At 42.1% G+C, this 23317-nt stretch overlaps 1 protein-coding gene across 3 annotated transcripts in view; it reads left to right on the top strand.

The window, feature by feature from the left end:
• The window catches only part of URB1 (URB1 ribosome biogenesis homolog), a 59976-nt gene that overhangs the window by 33535 nt on the left and 3124 nt on the right, over window positions 1–23317 (top strand). For all 3 annotated transcript variants that reach the window (XM_072845387.1, XM_072845379.1, XM_072845397.1), the window contains 16 exons: window positions 757–1612; window positions 2786–2987; window positions 3185–3362; window positions 4474–4532; window positions 5278–5471; window positions 7184–7294; window positions 7386–7449; window positions 8930–9101; window positions 9660–9762; window positions 14254–14414; window positions 14789–14900; window positions 15901–16007; window positions 16874–17017; window positions 17580–17689; window positions 20937–21113; window positions 22009–22250. In XM_072845387.1, the coding sequence (XP_072701488.1) occupies window positions 757–1612; window positions 2786–2987; window positions 3185–3362; window positions 4474–4532; window positions 5278–5471; window positions 7184–7294; window positions 7386–7449; window positions 8930–9101; window positions 9660–9762; window positions 14254–14414; window positions 14789–14900; window positions 15901–16007; window positions 16874–17017; window positions 17580–17689; window positions 20937–21113; window positions 22009–22250 (2992 nt within the window). The remainder of the gene's footprint in view (window positions 1–756; window positions 1613–2785; window positions 2988–3184; window positions 3363–4473; window positions 4533–5277; window positions 5472–7183; window positions 7295–7385; window positions 7450–8929; window positions 9102–9659; window positions 9763–14253; window positions 14415–14788; window positions 14901–15900; window positions 16008–16873; window positions 17018–17579; window positions 17690–20936; window positions 21114–22008; window positions 22251–23317) is intronic.

Genomic DNA, 23317 nt, shown 5'->3' with positions numbered 1-23317 from the left:
GATTTCAGTTAGGATTAAAGTGTGTCTGTCACATGCTCGCTGTATAAGGGCTTGAATAGGATTTTACTGCTTTGCAGAAGCATTACTATAGCTTTTGCCAGGTCCTCAGAAGGGCAGGGAGTGAACAGGATATCATACACTGTGTATTTCACAGAGTTGTATGGAATGGAAACAGGTTGATGCAGAGGGATGCTGTTAAGGTCCAGGAGGAGGACTTACGAACTTTGAGCATGTGGTCCAGCAGTTACAAAACTACTGTCTGGAGACTTGACCAAGCTGCATCATCCAGTCTCATCCCTGAGTTGGAATATGGTCAGGAGAGGTCCTGACAGAGAACACTCACCTTTGCAGAAGAAATTCTATTCCCTAAGCCTTGTGTAAAGCCTGGTTATGAAAATTATGTACTTGGAGGAGTGAATTTTTGCCCCCTTTTCATCTGTTCTGTGGAATTGTGGAGATGAGAATGGAAAGGTATTGGGAAACCCCAGAATATACAGTTTTCCCCTGGAAATGTGCTTAGACATGTGGAGAAATGTTGAGTGAAGGCATGCTTCCCACATCATAAATGTTGGAAGAATGGTACTTATGTGCTTGTAATTCGTTAATATTTTTATCCTCTGACCAGTTAATAGACAATTTCATGTTCAGTAATGGTAATAAACATGCTCTGGAAACTAGGCAGATGAATGATTTCCCCCTGCCCCCTCCAAACTATAATTATCCATTCAGTGATATTGTTACAACCATTTGTTACAGACACTAGAAGATACACTCATGTTGATTTTCAGACATCCTACGCTGGAGAGTTGGTTCCTGGCTTTAGAACAACGTTCTCTTCCTCAGCACAGTTTAAACCCTGTCACTGTGAAGCTCCTGTCGGCTCACCTCAATTCTGGTGTGCTCCAGCTGTTGAAAACCGGTGCCCCGATGTTGCAGAGCATGGATCACAAACACGTGTTGGCAAAGTATTTTGAAGCTATCACAAAAAGTGTCTTGAAAGAGCTACAGGCTGCGGGGAAAGACAGAAGCCAGGTGTCTCCCAAGAAGTCTCACCAGCTGGAGGCTCTGGAGGAGTTGCACATATACATGGCTGCAGCTCAGCTGAAGGAGATCACTTTAACCATGCTACGACTTCCTGAGATGAGCTTGACTACTCAGAAATCTGAAAAATCTCCTAAGAAAGGAAAACAGTTAAGCTTCTATGGGCAGATTTTGGTGCAGCTCCTCACAGAGAGCTACCAAAGGCAGCCCCAACGAGGAGAACTACTGCTATCCACAGAGCACATTAAAGCTTTGGGTATATTGATGTCAGCATCACCCAGCAAAGATTTAGAGAAACTTTTCCTTCAGGCACTCCAAAGTGAGCCAGTCCTTGCACACGCAGTCAGTGTAGAGGTGCATGTTCACTGCCTTAACCAGAGGTCAGAAACCTCCCTTGCCATTGTGGGTATGCTGGTGAAACACTGTAGGACTCACCTGCTGCAGTTTGAGCTGTGGTGTCTGAGCAGTGCCACTGGAAAGTACCTCAGGAAAAACATGGAGAGCTTTCTTCCACTCATTAATGTGTATTTGCAATGCAGAGACCAGTATGATTTCACCCGACCTTCTGCAGGTAAAGCCACAACTGATCCCTATGCATGATTTGGGAGACCAGATTCTCAGTATAGGCTCTGCTGGCCTTAAAATCATGGATCCTCTGCACAATAAGTAGAGGTGATAAACATTACTTATCTAATTTCTAATGATTCTGTGATAAACACCTCTGCAGCATAAAAGGTAAAGGACTGTAATGAAGCTTGGCTGTGAGACTGAAGCAGAGTACTCTAACAGTTGCTTTTGCCACATTTTCTCTTTTGAAGCCCTTATTTAATAGTTAGTGCATGTGAAAATCTGTTTTCATGCTTATCTTGGTTTAGTACAGGAGGTAAAAACTTTTTCTCGGGCATAGATAGAACGCTGTCTGGTGAGTGGAATGCCATAGCCATATGGTTTTGCAGAATGTAAGCTTTCACTTTTACAAGCCTAAGAGTCCAAAACTTTCTTCTAAAATAAATCTCCAAATATAGCTTCCTACAGTAATGGCTTCCTAAGCTGACAGTCCAAAACTTTCCAAACCAACAGCAGCATTAAATTGACAAGACTGTTAAATTTTCTACCAGCAAAACTGTGAGTTAGGATTCAACTCGACAGAACAGGATCACTTTGATTTCATTTCTCTTATTGCATAGAAATGTGAATAGCAATAGAAACAGGCTGACTGTAGTGGTTGGTGGAGAAGGCCAGCTCTATCTAGGAGAAGTTCAAGTAGTGAAGAGATCTCGTCAGCGCACAGGAAGGTAAAGGATGGGAAGAGGAGACTGCTATCTGACTGACTTGATTTGTAAGGTTCCTGTTAGCTGTCTGTTGATGTGAGAGAAAATTTCCTTTGAGGCCAGGGTCATGGAACTCATAAGGTTTCATCCTTCCTGAGATGCAAGGACAAGGCTTTTTATCAGGAAGTTGTCCCTCTTTTGAAGGTCTGCATTGTTTGCCCGTGTCTAATCATTTCAGCTGTGTAGCAAGTGGTTGTCTGATACATATGCTAAATACTTCCTAATGGTGCTATGGAGCAATACAGAGCGTGCTTCTCTGTAGCAGATTAGCAGCTACTGTAGTATAATTTCCTAGAAACTAGGTAATCTGGGCCTTGATTAGAAAAGTGATTTGGTGTTTTTGTAATTATAAGTCTGTTGTCGCTTAACAGACTTAGACGGTGAAACTTGTGTCCCCTGCTCTCTCCCAACAGTTGCCTCAGCTATTATACCTGTCTTGAGGAAGGCTCTGTGGAAGGAGCTCTGTGGTGTATTTCAAGACACAGAAGCATCTCATGAGACCACTGTGAAACTGCAAGTTCTTTCAAAGTTGTTGCCATCTTTGGAAAGCAAAGGGCTGCGAAACCTTATTGACCAGCTTCCTGCTGCTCTGGAGAAAGCAGAAAATAATGAGAGGTAGGCAAATCCGGTTGCCCTGTTTCAGGACTAGGTTTATCCCATAAAGCATTGTGATAGGTATGCATGAATGCAAATATTGTGAATAACATCTTCTCCTCAGAGAATCTGTCACTTTAACCCTTGGCTGCAAGACCTCTTTAGCATATACAAAAAGTATGTTATAACATTAAAAAAAAAAAAAAATCTTTCTGCAGTTGGACAGTGGCAGATGCCATATCTGGAGTGCTTGAAAACTCTGAAGACCTTCATTCCTGGAGGAGATGCCTATTATCAGCCTGCATGAAGGGGTTAATTGTCATGTACAACAGCAGTAAAGATGAAAGCAAGCAAGAAGTGGAGAGGTCCATGCTGCTGAGGCTAGAAGAACTATTGGTGAGACTTATCTGCATTGCCAGAATGTGACACTGCGCATATGTGTTATTGTGCTCTTGTATCTTGGGTAAATATAGATTGGACTTTATTTTCTGTTTTGAATTGTTCTTGATTATGGCTTTCTGCTAACAGTCCCCTTTGAAAATCAGAGTTTGAGGTGTTCAGGAGTTAAAACTCAAAGGTTGCCAGTGGATGTTTTTATTAAAGCAAAACAAAAAAGTGATAGAGACACTTCTGACAAGACCCACCTGCCATGCCCTCTGACGTCTGTGGCAGAAATCCGGACTTTGATCATAAAGAACATTACTTGATCATTGCCTCTGTACTACTATTTTTTTTTGTAGTTCACTAAGGTAGGCAGATCCATGTAAGACATACAAATGAAAGTCTCTGCAGGCAGTGAATGCCTTTGACCTCTTTATGGCTTCTGGCAAGACTCCATTTTAGGACATGACTGATTGTGCAGGATGGGAATCTTGCAGGACCTGAGGGGCCACCTCATAGTGTTCATCCTGATGGTGTCGCAGGCCTGATGAAGTTAGCACCTACCATTACCGGGACTGCTGGCCTGTGCAGCTGTTGGTCTTCTTAAAACTGATTGTTGTTTATTGTGGTTTATAGCATTTCAGGGAAGATCAGTTTTTGTAAAGAACATGTACACCCAGCTCACCCAGGTATCATATCTGTTTGCCACATGCAGAGGTTGGTTAGCTTAAGCACATTGTAGGTACCCAAAAACCTAGTACCTGAGTAGCAGTCTCTTGCTTTGACTTGCTGACTTTTTATTCCTTTCACACTTGGGGAGTGTGAAGAGTTTCAAGACTCTGGGTTTTTTGGTACCTACAGACCAGCTTGCTTTTTAATTGCATACACCCCATATGCTCCCTTGCTCCCAGGACCAACAAAACAAGACTTGCAGTTTCACTTGAATCAGGAGGTAGGATTGTTGTATCCAAGAGCATTCTTCCCTGTTATCCTTTGATTGTCCCACCTGAGTGTTTGGCTTGCATGTTGTTAGCGTGTCTGTTGAACAAGAATTGCTGGTCTTGATGATGTGTAGAAGCTCTACGTGCTCAATGTAAACATCTGTTTTCACTTACTGCACGCACAGTGCTTTGTTGAAGAAGTGGACCCAGATGACTGGTACAGCCTTGTGAAGACGGGACTTAAGTAAGTAATTCTCAGATGCACCAAAGGTGCTGTAGGAGGTGCAGTTCTGTTCACTTGGCCTTGTCCTGTGTTACACTGGAAACACCCTGTCTCTCCTGAATTCAGTCAGATTTGATGATGCTCCTTATTTCTCAGGATGTGCTTTATGTCACGTCTGCTGGCTTCATTGGAGCCTGAACCTGCACAACTGCAGGCAGATTTGGATTTTGTGCTCCAGTTAGCATAACTAACATAGCTAACTAGATAGCTGGACTAGCTTCTTTTCGACCGGCATAAAGAAGCTTTATGCTCATATAACTTCTTTTTATTTAAGGTATTTCTTAAATACAGTTCATATGAAAACAGAATCAGATCTTTCACCTTTAAATGTAAACCATTTAAGTAAAAGAAATAAAAAATAGTTTAGGATAATCTTGGCTTCTGTGGAGGTAGAAGTGTTAATCCGAAGGGTTGCTGTCTGAAGGGTTAGTAGGCAAAAACCTAATCCTTTATTAAGATCAGTGCAGCTACAAGTGTGATTGATGTTGATTCTCTTTTCTTTTTTTATAATTAAGACACAAGTATAGCTTAAGAAAAATAAAACAGCTCAGGGAAAGAGGTGCATGTGTTTTCATTTTTTTTAAAATTAGTTTTGGTTTTACTAAGTTTGCTGTCTTTGCAAAGTTCTCATGTCTTAAACAGATTGTTTTCAAGCAGCTTTTCTTTTGGTTGGGGTCTGACTTTTCTGTGATCCTTGCTTCTAAAGGTACCGCTACAGAGATGAAGCATTTTTGAAAGTCCTGAACATTGCTATTCAGTTATTATACAAGAAAGAATCCTCACTTAGTCAGAGATTAGTCAAGCTCTCCAAACTTCATATGATGGTCACGCAGCACTCTCTATTTTTGTCAGCCATACTGAGGTCAAGAGAAGAAGATGGCACGAATATCCAGACAAGAGGTATTTTTTATCATCTTCTTCCCTTTAACTGTGTTTAGTAATCTTGTCTTTCTAGCATTATATTCTATCCATACAGTAACCTATCCGCCTACATATGCTTGCAGAGCTATTAAACAATTCCAGAATATTAGCATTTAGTTTTAAATTCTACCTCTTCTTGGATCCAAATGTTGCTTTCATTTTATGGCTACCAGTTTTAAACACTTATGTTTTCTAAAACTACTGTTTGTTTGTTTTTTAACCCTGTTGAAATCCTGAATTGATTCTTTTGGTTTCTGTGAGGCTGCTAGTGTAAGATCACTGATGTGCATATAGGTTCTGTTTAGAAATGTGTGCCGTTTAAACCTATTTTAAAATAGGTTGGTACAGAAGATTTTAAGTTGATTTTGCAAGTTGTATCAAAAATGTTAATTTAATTGATGTGTATTTGATATTGCAACCTTTAACAAGGAATATCCTTCCATGAGGAATGTAAATTGGGTGCTAGTTCATGTGTAGGATTGGCTTTATTTCTTCGTGTCTGCCAACTGAAATACTACCTGACCTTGAACCAGTCATTTAATCTACATACACCTCAGCTTTTTCCCTACTGTACAGGGCTTTGAGATTCAGTGATTGAAGAAGCCCTATAAGAAAAGGAGAGGAAATTCTCAGGGCAGCATGTTGATAACAAACTTTGTGTATTGGTGAGCAACATGTAAACAAACTTTAAAGTTTTAAATCACCTGAAAAGAGCAAAAAGCTCTTGTGAAGTCACAAATTTAGTGAAATTAAAAATAAGTGATAGATTTTGCTGCATACTGTATGTGTTTTACCTTTTGAATGTATTTCTGTAGAGCAGCAAGATGGATTCTTTGAGGCTAACTTCACTAATTCAGAAACTTGGTGTCAGGAGTGCATTCATTCAGCCTGTTGTCTTTATGATCTGTTTTGTTTTGACATGCATTTTATATTCCTGTAGATACTAGGGGAAAAAGCCCGTGCCTTTTCAGATACTGAAAGAAAGAAATCTGGATTCAGGTCTTGAATCTGCCACAGATACCCTATTTGCCTTTGAGTAACCTGACCACTTATTTGATCTGTTTCTCAACTAGTTATAAAATAAAGGTGGATAACTTTTGTGTGCCCCAGGACAGAGTTCCTGTAGTTTGCTAACTAATTGGACTCTGCAGTGATGACCCCTGTTTAAATGCACAGTGTAGAAGTGTTTTGTTAAGTTACTGCAGCTGGGGTGTGAATTTACAAGCTCTTGCTGTAACTTCTTGAGTAGCTTGGGGAGGTTGCTGGGATGTCTGCCTTTACTCTGTGCAACTCCTGAGCTAATTTAAGATGCCTTTCTGGGAGAGGAGGGAGCTGCAGTGTGATAGGATAGGGTATAGCTCTTGTTTTTAACTAGAGAGCAAATGTGTACACATGGAAAGTTTCTGCAGGGTAGTATGCCACATTGTGGACCACACCTCACAATAACATTTGTGTGTCCAGCTTGGAAATACTGTTTTAACTTCTTCAAAAACACTTGAATTAAATGCATTGTAATCATCCTTTAGTGTAGTCAGGGAAATGGGTTTTGGTATGTCTAGAGATAGATCTTGATCTAAAATGTACAGTACTGTGTGTGCATCTATTAGAGAGGGTATATGTGTGGGGGGGTATTTATATACGCACTATGTAGCTGAGAGAGCAACAAAGCTAAAGCTGTGTGTTTATTTCAGAGGCCTTGGTGGACATACTGCTGACAGTTGTGAAACTCAGCCCTTCTCTCTGTGAGAGCAGTCACCTTGCCGTGTTACTGGGTGCCTACGGGGCTACACTGAGTGCTGTAGGTAAGTGTGTTAGCCTGGGAAAGATACTTCCTACTAGATCTGGTTTTCATCTTCATGGGTGACTGATTTTGGGTTTCATCTTGTTTTTTAGATCAGAAGATACTGCTACTGCTTCGGTTATATGAGAAGAATAATCAAAGTCTTATAAATTCCAGGTAAGCTGACCACCTTCCTTTGTTCCCTTGGGATACAGGATTCGCCACTTGGCACAGCCCTTGCCCTTTTCAATGATCTTGCCCTTGTATGCATGATATTCGGCTCTGGTGCTTTGCTGGAGAGGAGAGGAATATGCCAGAGGAGGAGTGATGTATAACCTCTTGTATTAACACATGTATTGTTAGTTTTGGTGTACTAACATGGTATCAATGCCTTCCTTGTCTTTCACCAGTCTGGACTGTAGCTCTCCTTGTAGCAGAACCTTGCAATACATCTACGTGCTTCATAAGAGAGCACCATGTATTGTGTAAAAGAGCCCGTTTCTTTTCAGGCTGTGTGCCCAAGCAGTCCACAGGGAAGTCTGTTGCTAACAGTTAGCTCTTACATACACTGATGTTTTTGGTCTGCCTTGCTTAAATGCACTTTTCTGTCTTTGAGGTGTGGGCATAAATATTAACAGCAATACAAGAGTACTGGCTCAGGCAGTTGGAGCAGGACTGGACACTGAATTAAGAACCTCCCTTAGCTTTGTCTGAGAATATAGGTAATCCTTGCAGCCTGTGAAGGGGGACAGGAAATGAAGGTTCTTGTTAGCAGGGATTTGAAGCGGCTTCCAGAAGCCAGGGCTCTGGCACTAGCCGCATCCTGCATAAATCTTTACTGAAGGTGTTTGCAAATGGGAGGGTGTTATGTGAGGAGGAGACTAATTTCAGAGGTAGTTAGGTCCCAAAACTTTTGTAGCCTTTTAAAAGGAGAAACAATTTCATACTGTACCCTGAAGTGAATTGGTAGCCAGACACTTGGTTAGACTTGATCCCAGCACTGAAGACTTTGAGCGGATATAGAGAACATTCAGGAAAACTGCTGTACATGCAACCCAGCAGAGCCCAACTTGTGTTACAAATGGGAGCTTTCAGGTTGTGGGTGATAAGAAGCCTAACACCATTCCTCCAGCTGCCTCACTGACAGCATGCTGCTGGCAGTACCCACATAATAAATGACGATATCAACAGCACTTTAAGCACAATAGCAAAGTAAGTGGGGTCTAAGGAGCAACTCGGAGGAGGAGAGTAAGGATTTATGTTTTACTGAACCACTGTGATGCTGGTCTGAAATACCAATTGCACTTGAGACAACCTTGTCTGACCAGGTCTTGATCACTGTCTCTATGCAGCTGCTATCATACTTACCTGCATTACTAGATTAAAGAAAAAAAGCATGTTTTCTGAGAAGGTAAGTTCTGACTTGGATTAATAGGGTAGGGAATAGTTAATGAGACACCCTCAGACTCAATTTGAAAAGCTTTTGGATGGATGAAAAAGGTGTTGCCAGGGAAACGAGTTATAGTTTCAAGTTCCCACAGGGTAATAAGTACAACTGAAGGGAAAATTTAAATACTAATTTATACCCTCTGTAATTGCTTTTCACTCAGTGCTATCAGTCTGTTGACTAATTCCTTTACTTTTAACGATGTTTAAGAATCCTGCTATGGGGTCCAGCCGCTGTGGAGCATCACAAGACTTGCAAGAGTCTAGGGAAGTCACTGTGGCAGCAGCCAAGCATGGAGGAGATTCTGTGTCTGCTAGATGGAGAAAAGATGATGAAGACAATTCTGTTTTTTCCTCAGCATCGCCATCTTCTGTCATCACAGGTGCTTTGGTTCAGACTGCTGAATTATCCTTTTGATGTAGAAAAAGAGCCTTTCACTTTAGTCATTTCTTTCTTGCATTCGTGTGATATATTGCAATTTGTTTACATCAGGAGAGTAGTTTAAATTCATAGGAAGGCTGGAATTAATTATTTAGGAGCACTTTTCAAATGAATTGCGATATATGGACCACATCTTGTTGGCAAGTGTGATCGTGCAGCATTGCAAAGATTGCCATGTATAGGTGAGACCAGAATTTGACTTTTAAACAGTTGTTAAATTTCACTGTCCAAGGATCCACTGACAATGGGCTCTTCAGTCTTTCATACGGTTTGCTAACATGCTTCTATACCTGTTTGTGCTAGTCAGGGGAAGTAGTTTTGGAACCCTGATAGTGAAAGCCAGATTTAAACACAAGCTTGTCTCACCTTGTGTTGCATTATATTTTGTAAGATTTAGTTATTGGCTGCTTTATAATGGGATAAGCTGGTTGGGGAAGTTTGAAACCAAGCTGGAAATTGGTGGTGTTCCTTACAAATACTGGTTTGGATTTGGTTTCAGGAGGTACAAGAGTCACTATATAGAGATGAAAGTGTCAAGAGTCTTGATGACTTCTACGATCCTTGTTTTCTACTTCAGCTCTTTAGTGAACTGACCAGACCAGGTAAAGTGAATGTTTCTCTTCAATATTTAGTGTCATTTTACTCTGCTGTGGGAGCTGCATGGCTCCATCTGTAGCTCTGTTATTCTCCGTATAAGAGTTAATACTACAAAGAAATTTGTGCCTGGCTTTGGAGAGAAGAGACATACATCATTTAACCACCTACTGCATTGCATTGTAGTTTTGAGAATGACTTAAAAATAGCAAGGCATAATTGGCATTAAAGTTGGTTGGTTTTTTTTAAAGCACTTTGCCAAATAATGCAATATATCTAGTGAGATTTGGCTACTCGGAAATAGAGCAACGTAGCAGCAGATGGGCATTCTTGCCAAGCTGCTCTTGTCCAGATGACTAGATGCTCTCTCATAGCTCTTTTAAATGTAGTGGGTTGACCCTATGTAGAGGGACTGATCTGCTTAAGATGTGGAGAGGTTTTTAAACTGGAACTGGAAACAGCTTGGAAGAGACAAAAAATAGACCAAGATTTATGTTCTCTGATCTATCGAACAGCATTCTGTATATCACAAAAACCAGCACAATGCAATTATAAAATAGCATAAGAGGGATCAGTAGAGAACATTCTCCACTGGAAGGTTGTCTTTTTTCTGGTGAATGTATAGAGCTGTATTCTGCATCAGCTATGGTGTCACAGCAACATGATGAGCAAAACAGGCATGGGAGGGATTGTACCTTCTGCTGCTACACGCAGTGCCCCACCTGCAGCTCATAGGACTGCTCTGATCTGGGGCTGCTTTGTGGCTGAGTTTGTGGGAGCAGTAATGGGCTCCTTTCAGCTATGCTCTCAGTGGGAGCCAGGCAGAGGTAGGGCTGGTTGGAGAACGTGCCCTGCAATGTTGGAGGAGTTCTCTGGGCATAAACCAGAAGCTACCATTCCTGGGGAAGGGTGAAGTTGTTTACTGACCAGAGTGAATCTCTGCAGGGGTACTGATTTCTGTGAGGGACACTGTGACTGAACTGACTGGAGATCTGGCCTGCTACAGGCTGTGGTTATAGTATAGGGAAACTTCAGCCAACTCATTTTCCATCAGACAGAGATGCATGGGGCCATTGTATGTTATGAATAGGCCTGTGCTCAGAATTGTTGGAAAGTTTGATGAGGTCTACATGGTGCTTGGAAACTAGTTGCTTAGCCTCAGTTTTCTTGTTTGACATGACCCTGCTTCATACACGCATATCCCTGCTGTACTTCACAGGCATACCGTCTATTTAGAGAGCCCTTAAAGATAAAAATGAGATGAGTATCATAAGGAATTTCCTAACCAGCTCCCTCCCTATGTAGATTATGGTTAACCACTGTGTAGTTACAGCTGGATTTGGCTTTCCACAACAATAATATCAGAAGAATTGGCAGGCTGATAACTGTCTTTCAGTGAAATCATACTTACAGTCCTTCTTTGTTCACCTATACCCTTATAGTACAGTGCCTGTTTTGTGCGTTCTTAGCCTATGCTTAGCTATAGTTGTAAACTGCTCTGTATAATTTTGACAGCAGTAAAAAGAACTGTCTTTTAGTCTACTAAGCCAAAAAAGGTACCAGAACTATGTGGTGTTTTGCAGTAGGAGGGATCTTAGATGATCCAGTTAATGCTGGGTCTTTGAGATTGTTATCGATGAAGAGCATGGACAGCCAGTGTCTTTTGAACCTGGGTGTAATAGTTGGAAAAAGCACTGCTATCTTGCAGCTGTCATCATCACCCACCACCTGGAGGCTACCACCTTAACTGGTGGGAGGGATTTGGTGGCTGTTGGTCAGCCTCAGCAGTGCTACAGTCAGCCATTGAGGATGCCCGCTTGTGTGGGAAGCAGAGGGGCTGAGGGAGCTCTTGCGCATCGTGTTCTTGTGGAGCTGTGGAGGCAGTGGCTATCCCGACATAGGCTGACTCTAAAACTGGAGAGGGGAAAAATAGTTCTTTTAACTGCTCCATGCTGAGTGAGAATCTGTGTCCTAAGAGGAGCATTTTTAAAGGGCCCAAGTGACTTATGAGTTCAAGTCCCATGGTGCTCCTAAACCATGTCAGCTGCCCTTGGAATTCCCAATTCCTCTTTATTTATTTGCTCTTTGTACTGGCTGCACAGTGCCCTCTGCACAGATGTTATATAACTGTTGAATTTATAAACATAGACTTATTGCACAGTGTTTAATGCTCACTGAGTAAAAAGTAAGTCTGGAGTTGGGCAGATAGCAAGTTCTGTCTAACTTTAGCTCTGATAAGCATCTTGTGGAAAGCTTTTCCATCATGGTTCTCAAGGTACTTTAAACAAACTGTATGTCAGACATAGAATTAACTTTTTTTTTTTTTTTAATAATAGCTTGTTATTTTATGTTAGTTGTTGAACACACTCTCCAAGGTCAGCTGGATGGAAAATATTTCCACTGCATGTTTTCAGTGAAAGAAAGTTTTCCAAATAAATCTTTCTGTGACCAGCATGAACTTTACTGCTGAAGTGAGGACCTTGGAATTTACTATGTGGTACCACCCCATAAAATTATTCACTTTGTCTGTCTAGTTGGTGTACATTAGTAGTTCTCAAGAACTGCAGCCTGAAGGAGACCCATGTGGTGGCTTGCTGTGAAAGGGCATACAACACATATTTGATCTTGTACCGAAGAGGGGTTGTTATATAGGCCAGGGCTACGTGTGAGATGTCCATAAGTGATGAAGAATCCTCTGCAGGCAGACAAGTTTTAGATCATCTTTGTGTGTTCACTTGGGATTCAACAGAAAGCGTCCATTTCCCAGTGCTTACCTTGCACCCTTGCGTCTTGCCTGAAGAGTAGGCAGTGCGGAGTTGCTTTGCCACAGGCAGAAGGTAGCAGAAGGCATAGATTAGGTGTGTCTCTGGGCTCTGTTTCTCTTTCTCCTGCCCTGTTGCTGCTACTCCTCTCACCATTTTTGCTTCGGCAGTCAGGTGGTGGCCTTGCCCAGTGCCTGGAAATAGAGGGGGTAGACCTGTATCTGTACGAGCTCTGGTGATGTGAGAGGTATCCCATGATTACAAACGAGGGATCTTTTTGCTCACTAGGAGAATGACTGAGGTGTTTTGCATTACACCAGTTAAACTTGATGTGCTTTGGTGAGGAGTGGCATAGGGAAGTGTACAGTAATTGCTAGTACTGAAATAACTTGTAAAACCACTCACTGGAAGGATCTGTTATTGCAATTCAGTGATGCCTTTGCGTTGGTCATGTAGCAAAGGGCTGGTTGGGAGGCAGTGCTGGGAGGTGGAGACCCTGCCGTTGCCTGGCCCATAACTAGCAGAGCTGGGTATGAAACTGGCAGGCACGGAATTGAAGTAGGAGTTCTGGCAGCTGAGGAAAAGATGAGAGAAACAGCCCAGTTGCTGGTGTGGGGACATAAATAATCTGTGATTTTTACATAAAAATATATAAAAATTATATTTTAGTTGTGTGTGGGTGTTGGTGGGGGAGGAAATCAGTGGATCAAATATAGGTACTTGTCAGTAAGACTACAGCCTCTTCTTACATAGGAATATTTGTTTCACAGAAACTTCCTCTTGACCTTCAGTGTGAATTACAAGAAAATATATGAATATTGGTGCTGAACTCAGAACCGCAATACATTTGCACTTTAGCTCGTAAAATACAACTGAGGTGCCATTGTATTCCATTACTGGTGAATGGAATAGAAGTAGCACAGGAGATATTCTGGAGGTTTTACATCAAGTCAATTTCTAGCCATCAGTGGGTAGAAATGGCACAAGCTCTTTAAAACACACAGCCCTTAAATGAGAAACTCTAAGTCCTGATGGCAAAGCATTATGGAAGATGTATGTTAGATTCAAGGGTGTGTTTTCTGTTTGGCTGGTTACTGTTCATTGCTGGATTTTGTTTGTCCCAGAAGGGCATAGGGGTATAGTTTAGTACTTTGCTTGGAACATGCCTTACCAGCAGAATCACTCATGCCTGCACAGTAACAACTCGCGTGGCTAATGGCTTATTTATGTATTATTCTCCTGTCTCTTCTATTACAGAAGCTGTTTAGTGCAGATAGGCTTTTCATTGGCTATGCTGATCTTTCTTTCAAGCACAGACTTATCAAGTGTCCAGAAAATGTTTCGAGGAGGACAGTTTTCCCTCTTGTTCTTCTTTGTACTTAACTTTCCTGAAACAGTGAGATATGTGATGTCTTTACAGAATTTACTCCTCACTTTGCATGGTCTAGCAGGCAGAATTGTCTCTGTCTCACGTAAATGAGACTAACCACATTAATTTCAGCTCAGTTAAAGAATTTCTGTTCAGAGTGACTTGCAGAATGCCTTTGTTAGCTGAAGGAGCCTTCAGCATGCAGTGAAGTAATAGTTTGTAGGGGTAGATCTAGAAATTGATGTTTATGAATAGAAGTTTTGCTAAGGATTATAGTGCTGTTATACTCTGACTTCTTAATATAATGCACTGGGTGTTTTTCTTTCTTTCTTTTTTTTTTTTTTTCTTTTTCCCCTCTTCCCACATAGAGTGTGTAGTGGCATGTCACAAGTTTGTCGAAGTTAATGCCCTGGGTCTAACAGTAGCTGCCCTTAGCAGCTATGATTCCAACATGAGAGCAGCCGCGTATTTTGTCCTGGCTTCCTTTCGTTCTCATCTGGAAGGAGCTCGCTTTCGAGAGAAGAGTCAGGTAAGACCAAGTGCAGTTGATAGTTTGCCAGGTTAGACATTTTAGGTCATGGACACCATGGGAGAGTTGCTGCTTTGCTCATCCATCTACATGCACATGGTGAGAGGGCTAAAAGAAGCTTTTTATCTTCTATTCCCTTGTTTCTCCTCTATCACTTTGTTTCCTCTGTTATAATCAATGGGCAGAAAAAGGGGGGAAAATGTGTTTCAAAATGGTTAGAAATTTTATTTGTAGGAATGGAAATCCTGATGGGATTGGTATTTGATTTATGGCCTATGAAATATCCTAAAAGCTTATTTATGTATTCACACTCTCCTGTTGTACTTGTTTGGATTGTGGTTCAAGCTTTTCTCCCCTGGGCTCTTGTGCTGCAGTTGCTGTATCTCTTGGATGCTGTGCAAAATGGAATCAGGCAGCCGAACCTCAGATTTACCTTCTCTTTGACCCTCTACATTGCTCGTGTGGCACAGCAGATTCTGAAGCCAGGTACTGTAGCCTACTGTGCATGTTGAACTCCTGAGGTGAGTCACTGTGCATGGAGTAATGTCCTTGACCAGTACTGGAAGATGAGATGGCTGTGACACTGGTAGGATCTATGAAGTATGCTTTCCTGTGGTTCAAAGAAAAACTTTCAATGCTTCTGTAGACTGCCTTACTGGAGAAGTGGGAAGTGCCATTTTGATTTGTGTACAAAGCCAGTTTGATCCATCAGGGATGAAGCCACTACCTCCTCGTAATTTTGGGGTGAAAGTAGGCAGAGGACTAGATGAGTGAAACTTGTTGAATGTGTGGGTCTTGTTCAGCAGATCAGAGTAGGTTGGCCTGAGTGTCCTTTTGTCCTTAGACCCTGAATCAACATAAATAACTGTTGCAAAGGAGAATCATAACATTGGAGAGTAGTTCAGTTTGGAAGGGACCTTCTGAGGTCTCTAGCTAAACCCTCTGCCCAAAGCAGGGACAGCCCGCTATGAGGGCAGACCACTTTGCACAGGGCTTTATCCTAGAAAACCTACAGACCTCTAGACTGATCCTAGAAAGCCTCCAAGGATGGAGACTGTATAGTCCCTCTGGGCAACTTGTTCCACTGCTGATAGGGGACATGTCTAGTCTGTAGGTCAAAAATTATGATTGCTTAATGTGAAGTGTTAGGCTTGAAACGTGGAGAGATTTGCCCTCACTTTGCCACAGATTTCTGTTTTGTCAATGAAGTAATGTTGGATTTGCTGAAATCGGAGCCATGTTGAATGTTTATCTTCTCACTTGCTTTGTGCACACTCTGAATGGGCTTTTCATTTTGGGGAAGAGAAGAGGAGGGACGGCCAAAAATATAATCAGCCTTAGAGCAGAAGGCCTCCTCACTGTAATTAATGTACTGTTCTGACAGCTAGCTGAAACACTGGAAAATACAGAATCCATTTATTTTTCTGCGTGGTTGTGTATTGTGAACATTGTCTTCCTCCACAATAACCATTGTTTCTCTTCACAGAGGAGCACATGTATATAAAGGTAAACAGATTCCTTCTGTCACACCAGTATTTGGACCTGAGGAAAGTACCAGGGTTTTTCCAGCTTTTCTACAGTTTTGATTTTGAGGTAATGTAAGAATCCCATCTTAGGTATCCACTAATTCTTCAGAAAATAATAGAATCATAGACTTACGGAATGGTTTGGGTTGGAAGGGACCTTAAAGATCATCTAGTTCCAACTCCCCTGTCATGGTCAGAGACACCTTCCACTAGACCAGGTTGCTCAAAGCCCCATCCAGCCTGGCCTTGAACACTTCCAGGGATGGGGCACCCACAGCTTCTCTGGGCAACCTGTTCCAGTGCCTCACCACCCTCATAGTGAAGAATTTCTTCCTTGTATCTAATCTAAATCTACCTTTTTTCAGTTTAAAGCCATTATCCCTTGTCCTACCACTACATGCCCTTGTAAGAAGTCCCTCTCCAGCTTTCTTGTAGGCCCCCTTCAGGTACTGGAAGGCTGCTATAGAAAAAAGCCATAAAAATGCAATGAAATCTTATTCTTCCATAGGTAATTAATTAGAGGCATCTTTGTTTTGTTTCATATTGGAATTAGAAGTATTATTTCTGGGTTTCTTTGTTGTTTTCTTAATAGTAGCACATAATTAAATAATGAGTTGTGTTCTGTGTGCTCTGTAAGCACAACAAACAGAATGTTCTGCCCTAGCTAGCTTACATTCATATTTGAGTTTAGATTATTGAGTTCAACTGAGGTATTTTAGAAACAGCAACGTTTAAAGTTCCATTATCAGTGTATATTTGGAACTGTTCCTGATGGATGTTATTGATTAAATTTGATAGGGATGAAAATTGGAAAGTCCAGAAAAAGCTGTTAAGCACTGTGTTGGCACTCCCAGGGAACCAGCTTTTTTGTGCTCTTATGAACAGGCATTATTTTGAAATGTCTGATGGTGGTATTTTTCTTACGGCTTCTAGTACAAAACAGAACGTGAGTGGATTCTCAGATTTCTTGGAGAAGGGCTGCGTGATAAACATTGCTATGAGCTTTATGACTACCAGAGGATTTTCCAGGTCATTCTTTCCTTTTTCAACAGTCCTTTGTGTGATGAGGGCTCCCAGGTAAGAATTTAAAAAAACCAAAAAACCACAAAACTACAAAAAAACCCTAAAACCACAGAAGTTTGCATGGTTTGGAGATCTTAAACAAATATAAAGCAGAAAGGAGCTGTTGGCTCTTCCCTTGCCCTCTTGAAAATCTGTTCCATGTTGATTTTGTGTATATATGGAAGGGGAAATAATTGCTTATATCTAAACCAGAGTCACATCCTTGTCCCCTGAAATTGGAACAGGTCCCTGCCATCATGGAACCTCACTCAGTTTCATCAACTGGTGGCCTGGCTCTAGTCGTATTTCTACTGCTTTGTGGAAAATATTGCAGATACTGCAGTTTTGCTCATACGGTCAGGGCCCTTGCTTTTTTAGGTCTCCTTATTCCCTAACCAGCATGTTACCTGTACAGTGCTTTAGCAGGAAGAAAACTCACATGCCAGAAGCTCCTATGTTCATAAGCATCCACCCTGAGAAAACTAGTCTGTTAAATATCCTTCTGAAAGATTGATAATAATTAGATCCTGATTATATTCTAATTTTGTAAAAGAACAAATTATATTTTCTGTTTTAGAGTCGTATTCTGGAGATATTACAAAATGCTGCCCATGTCACCAGAGCTGCGTATGAGCTGATACAAGATCACAGCCTCTTAACCTGGATACTGCACATCTTAGAGAAAAGGTAACTAGGGAAATACTAGTGAAATGGAAACAATTTTACTGTCCACAGTAGAATAATTATGCAACTGAGTATGAAAACAAGGGTGACAGATATGGAGATGGCGTGTCAGCAGCTGTGACATTTGGCACCGAGGGCCATACTGGCCAAACTCTGAAGCGTTCCCTTGTGTTTCTAAAAACAAAATCAAGATGCTTTCAGGTTGTAGTAGGAGGGATGATGGGGAGGGGGGGGCTTCATGTTTTTGATAATGCTTCCTTGAGAAACTTAGAAAACAATATGGCACCTTATTTTAGCATATGTGACTCTTTCATTTCAAATACCTGCAATTCACATTCTGTCATAGGACTTCCTACACAGTAATTGGCACAATAATGAACTTGAGCTGTCTATAACATTTCTCCTCCCGCTCCTTCCTCCTCCCCTTGCCTCTCCCTCACATACATGCACACATGTGCACACTTGCGCATGTGCGCATGCACACGCACAAAATCTCTTTTGCATAGATTCCCCTGGCAGGTTCAAGCAAGGTTGCAGGATCATCTACAGTGTTATTGGCCTGTACAGGTTCCCAGTACCGCTCTGCTGTTGTACACCTCTCTTTGGTACAGTTTGGTACATTTGGAAGTGAAAAAGCCTGGATTTGGCCTCTGGCACCCAATACTTATTTTGTGATTGTACTTTTAGAGAAGTATTCTTCTTGCATCCTCTGTACAAAAATGAGATTGCTCCCTCCCCCCTGCCCTTAGAATAACAAAGTAAATACAGCTCCTGATATTGTGCTGTAAGCATTGGTGTTATTACTTAAAGTCTTAGGAGCATAAGGAACCAAGCTGTCTTGAACAGTAACTGCTCTAAAGAAATGGTGGGAATGGTTGCAATATAATGGAATACTTGGCAGAGCTGTGTAATGAAAGATGCAAGTCAGAAATCACTAGTCTCATGCAGGGGCCGTGATCATAGAATCCTAGAATAGTTTGGGTTGGAAGGGACCTTTACAGGTCATCTAGTCCAACCCCCTGCAATGAGCAGGGACATCTTCAACTAGATCAGGTTGCTCAGAGCCCCATCCAACCTGACCTTGAATGTTTCCAGGGATGGGGTATCCACAGCCTCTCTGGGCAACCTGTTCCAGTGCCTCACCACCCTCATTGTAAAAAATTTCTTCCTTATATCTAGTCTAAATCTACCCTCTTTCAGTTTAAAACCATTACCCCTTGTCCTATCGCAACAGGCCCTGCTAAAAAGTTTGTCCCCATCTTTCTTATAGGCCCCCTTTAAGTACTGAAAGGCTGCTAAAAGGTCTCCCCGCAGCCTTCTCTTCTCCAGGCTGAACAACCCCAACTCTCTCAGCCTTTCCTCACAGGAGGGGCGTTCCAGCCCTCTGATCATTTTTGTGGCACTCCTCTGGACCCGCTCCAAGAGGTCCATGTCTTTCGTGTGCTGAGGGCTCCAGAGCTGGACACAGTACTCCAGGTGGGGTCTCACCAGAGCAGAGTAGAGGGGGAGAATCACCTCCCTCAACCTGCTGGCCACGCTTATTTTGATGCAGCCCAGGATACGGTTGGCCTTCTGGGCTGCGAGTGCACATTGCTGGCTCATGTCCAGCTTTTCACCCACCAGTACCCCTAAGTCCTTTTCCGCAGGGCTGCTCTCAATCCCTTCATCCCCCAGGCTGTATTGATACCGGGGATTGCCCCAACCCACGTGTAGGACCCTGCACTTGGCCTTGTTGAACCTCTTGAGGTTCACATGGGCCCACTTCTTGAGTTTGTCCAGGTCCCTTTGGGTGGCATCCTGTCCCTCAGGCATGTCAGCCGTGCTGCTCAGCTTGGTGTCGTCTGCAAACTTGCTGAAGGTGCACTAGATCCCACTGCCTGTGTCACTGATGAAGACATTAAACAGTACTGGTCCCAGTAGAGACCCCTGAGGGACACGACTTGTCACTGATCTCCATCTGGAAATTGAGCTGTTGACCACTACCCTCTGGATGCCACCATCCAACTAATTCCTCATCCACCAAACAGTCCACCCATCAAATCCGTATCTCTCCAATTTAGAGAGAAGGACGTTGTGGGGGACCGTGTCAAAGGCCTTACAGAAGTCCAGATAGACGACATCCGTAGCTCTTCACTTGTCCACTGATGTAGTCCCTCCATCATAGAAGGCCACTAGGTTGGTCAGGCAGGACTTGACCTTGGTGAAGGCCATGCTGGCTGTCTCAAACCACCTCGCTGTCCTCCATGTGCTCTAGCATAGCTTCTAGGAGGGCCTGTTCCATGATCTTCCCAGGCACAGAGGTGAGGCTGACAGGTTGGCAGTTCCCAGGGTCCTCCTTTCTACCCTTTTTCAAAATGGTTGCAATGTTTCCCTTTTTCCAGTCACCAGGGACTTCACCTGACTGCCATGGCTTTTCAAATATCATGGAGAGTGGCTTGGCAACTACATCAGCCAATTCCTTCAGGACTCTGGGATGCATCTCCTCAGGTCCCTTAGGCTTATGTATGTTCAGGTTCCTCAGGTGGTCATGAACCTGATCTTCTCTTACAGTGGGAGGGACTTTGCTCCCCCAGTCCCCGTCTTGCAGTCCATCCACTTGAGAGGTGTGGGAAGAGAGATTGCCAGTGAAGACTGAGGCAAAAAAGTTGTTGAGTACCTCAGCCTTCTCCTTGTCCATTGTTACCAGTTTGCCAGTCTTGCTCATCAGGGGGGTACGCTTTCTTTGACCTTTTCTGGCTAACATACCTGTAGAAGCCCTTCTTATTATTCTTTGCTTCCCTTGCCAAGTTCAGCTCCAGCTGTGCCTTGGCCTTCCTGACCCCATCCCTACACAACCAGGCAGCGTCCCTATACTCTTCCGAGGATACCTGTCCCTGCGTCCACTGCCTGTGCACTTCTTTCTTGCCCTTCAGTTTGACCAGCAGGTCTCAACTCATCCATGCCGGTCTCTGGCCTTCCTTGCCTGATTTCTTACACCTGGGGATCGAGAGCTCTTGCGCTCTATGGAAAGCATACATTACTGTTTCCCCAGCTGCAGCATGGCAAGAGAAGGGTGGTAACCAGGGCCTTGGTGTGGCTGGGTCTTCAAAGGGGTGCGCTGTCACACCCTGATGGGGTCCTGGCTGAGGCACTTATTGCCATTCACGGCTCCAAATGTGCACTAGAATATGGTCCCCTCTAGGTGATGGACTGGTTCCTGGTTAGAATCTGCCTTCCAAATGGGTGTTTGCTTCTTTTTTTTGTTTTTCAGGTTTCTGGAAAACAAGCTGTTAAATAAAATTATTTCCTTACTTCATACTCTGTGGCTAACAAATTTAGGAAGCAAGAGAGAAAGCAAGAATCAATCCCAGGAGAACAGGAAGTTTCTTCCAATTCAGCTTGTAAATGAATTTCTGTATGTTTTGATCACATTAATCAAACACATTCGGTAAGTCCTTTTTTTTTTTTCTCTTCAATTTGCATGTCATCCTCTGTCCAGTTTGCAATTTATTGAGGCCAGAAGAATTTCTTGATCTCTGGTAGTTCAATGCTTTTTTTTCCCCTTCAGTGGAATAAAATATTGTTGAATAAAAACCATTGGAATAAAATAACAACTGATGCACAGTTACTGCCAAGTTCTACATCCTTACTTACTGGCCATTTTTAAGCTGCTATGTTTTACCTTTTTCCTGCTGGATTAGAGCCTGCAGTTAGCAATGCTATTTGCTGCAAGGATCTTTCATACTCTCCAAAGCTTTAGACTCTTTCTGTGCCTGTACCGTGCCTGCAAATTGTACAAGAAGAAACTGTTCAAAGTTCTACATGAGGATGTTAAGAAGGGGTCAGTCTCTTCTCTCCAGATCTAGAGCACTTAACCTGTCTAAGCACAGCAGTTGCAGCAGGGATAGTAGAAAGCAAATGGGTAACCAGTTCTGTTTGGGTTCATAATAGCACCTGCAGCTCTTCATGCAGACAAGTATTGCCACAGCCTGGAGAAGCTATGTTTATTTTTATTTCCTCAAAATTTGGAAAATTCATGCAAAATAAAAAAGTGTAGGTAAAGCTCCGGACCTCTGGCCTCTTGCTTGTGTGCCATCTGCCTTTGCTGTTTACAGGCAGGAGGACAAAGACTATGTTTCATGGTCTGTTCTGCCAAACACTAATGGAACGCAGCGCTGGGGATTCAGTGGGAATGAAACTAATTATTACTGGCATCCCGAGAAACAAAAGTATATGTCTATAGAACTGCAGGAAGAGACTGTAAGGATAAAAAAACTGTACTTATTTTATTTTATTAATTAGCATGCAGAAAAATACATGGCACTTTTCTTTTCTTTTCATAGGACTAATTTAGATATAGCCAAACTGATTCAGTTTTTCAGTACACTCAGTTCTGTGCTGGAATATCGTGCCATAGTTGTTGAGGCCTTCAAAGAAATGAGCCGGTTCACTGTTAATGACAGCGTTCTCTCAAACAAAGAGATCCTGTTGCTGCTGCATAAGTGGAGCGTCATCGAAAAAGACCTGCAACTGCAAGAGGATGTGCAGACTCTTGCTCAGAAATACCAAATCAAAGAATTGCTTAGTAAGTACTAAAATATTTCAGAAAAGTAATACTGTTGAGGCCGTTATAAGCTAACCATAAAAGTGAGGCAAACTTTATAGGAAGAAGTATTAATAACTTTTGTCAGACAATCTGATATAGCTTGGGGGAGGAGGAACGGAAGTGGAAAGCCATTTTTCAGGTCTTTATTGTAGGGATTTCTAACTTTAACACTATTCTAGAAACTTTTTAGAAATACAGTTTTAAAAAGGGAAAGAGCTTTAAAATGAAACTTAGTTGCAGATCTAGAGTCAGGCCTTGAAAAATTGTATCTTTAAATGAAGTCTTAAAAAGGTGTTTGGAGGCTTTGTGCTCAAAGATTTGAACCATTCTGAGTGTGGATGGGGGGATCTGAAAGAGAAATATGAGTAAAAACTAGCAGTAAAGCAAGCAAAAATGAAATAGTTAATTTTTCTTATTGTCATCAGTGATGGAAGAAAGCAAAATTACATTTTGGACTTGTATGACTTTTCTCTTTTTATCTCTGTGAATAAAATGTAGAAGGAACTTTGTGGTGGGAGGTGTTAAACAACGCTGGTTTCCTGCAAATACAACAACTGCTCTTGGTGCACGTAATAAACTTCTATAGGTTTCTTTAAGTGTTCTGTATCAGTTAAACTAATTTTTAAAGTATCACTGTATTTAAGAGATACTGTAAAAGCTTTAGTTTTTCTGAAGTTTTTAATCCCCTTTTAGTGTCTTTCTGAGGATTTTTAGAGAATTATAGTGACATCCGCAACTTTATATGAGGTTTAAAAAAAAAAAATCTGTTGCTCCAAGCCTCAGGAGCTTATAAAGCAGTCACAAAAATGGGTCCTTATCTGAAATTTTGTTTCTGAGGTCACATTTCTGAGGAGTTGTCCCCATCCCCCACAGCCCCCAGGAAAAAAATACTGAAATGCATTTGGTTGATTTTCAGCTGCAGAGTGCAACATCATTGAAATTTCTGATGATTTTCTCAGTGGCTCCTTGAAAGCAAATTGCCATAAAATGCTCTGCGCGGTTTGGTGGTGGCAAAGTGCTGTTGTCGTTGGGGAGCTTTGCTGCTC

The sequence above is a fragment of the Ciconia boyciana genome, chromosome 1 (genome assembly GCF_034638445.1).
Source record: "Ciconia boyciana chromosome 1, ASM3463844v1, whole genome shotgun sequence".
NCBI classification, from domain to species: domain Eukaryota; kingdom Metazoa; phylum Chordata; class Aves; order Ciconiiformes; family Ciconiidae; genus Ciconia; species Ciconia boyciana.
This window is presented reverse-complemented; position numbering and strand designations above follow the sequence as displayed.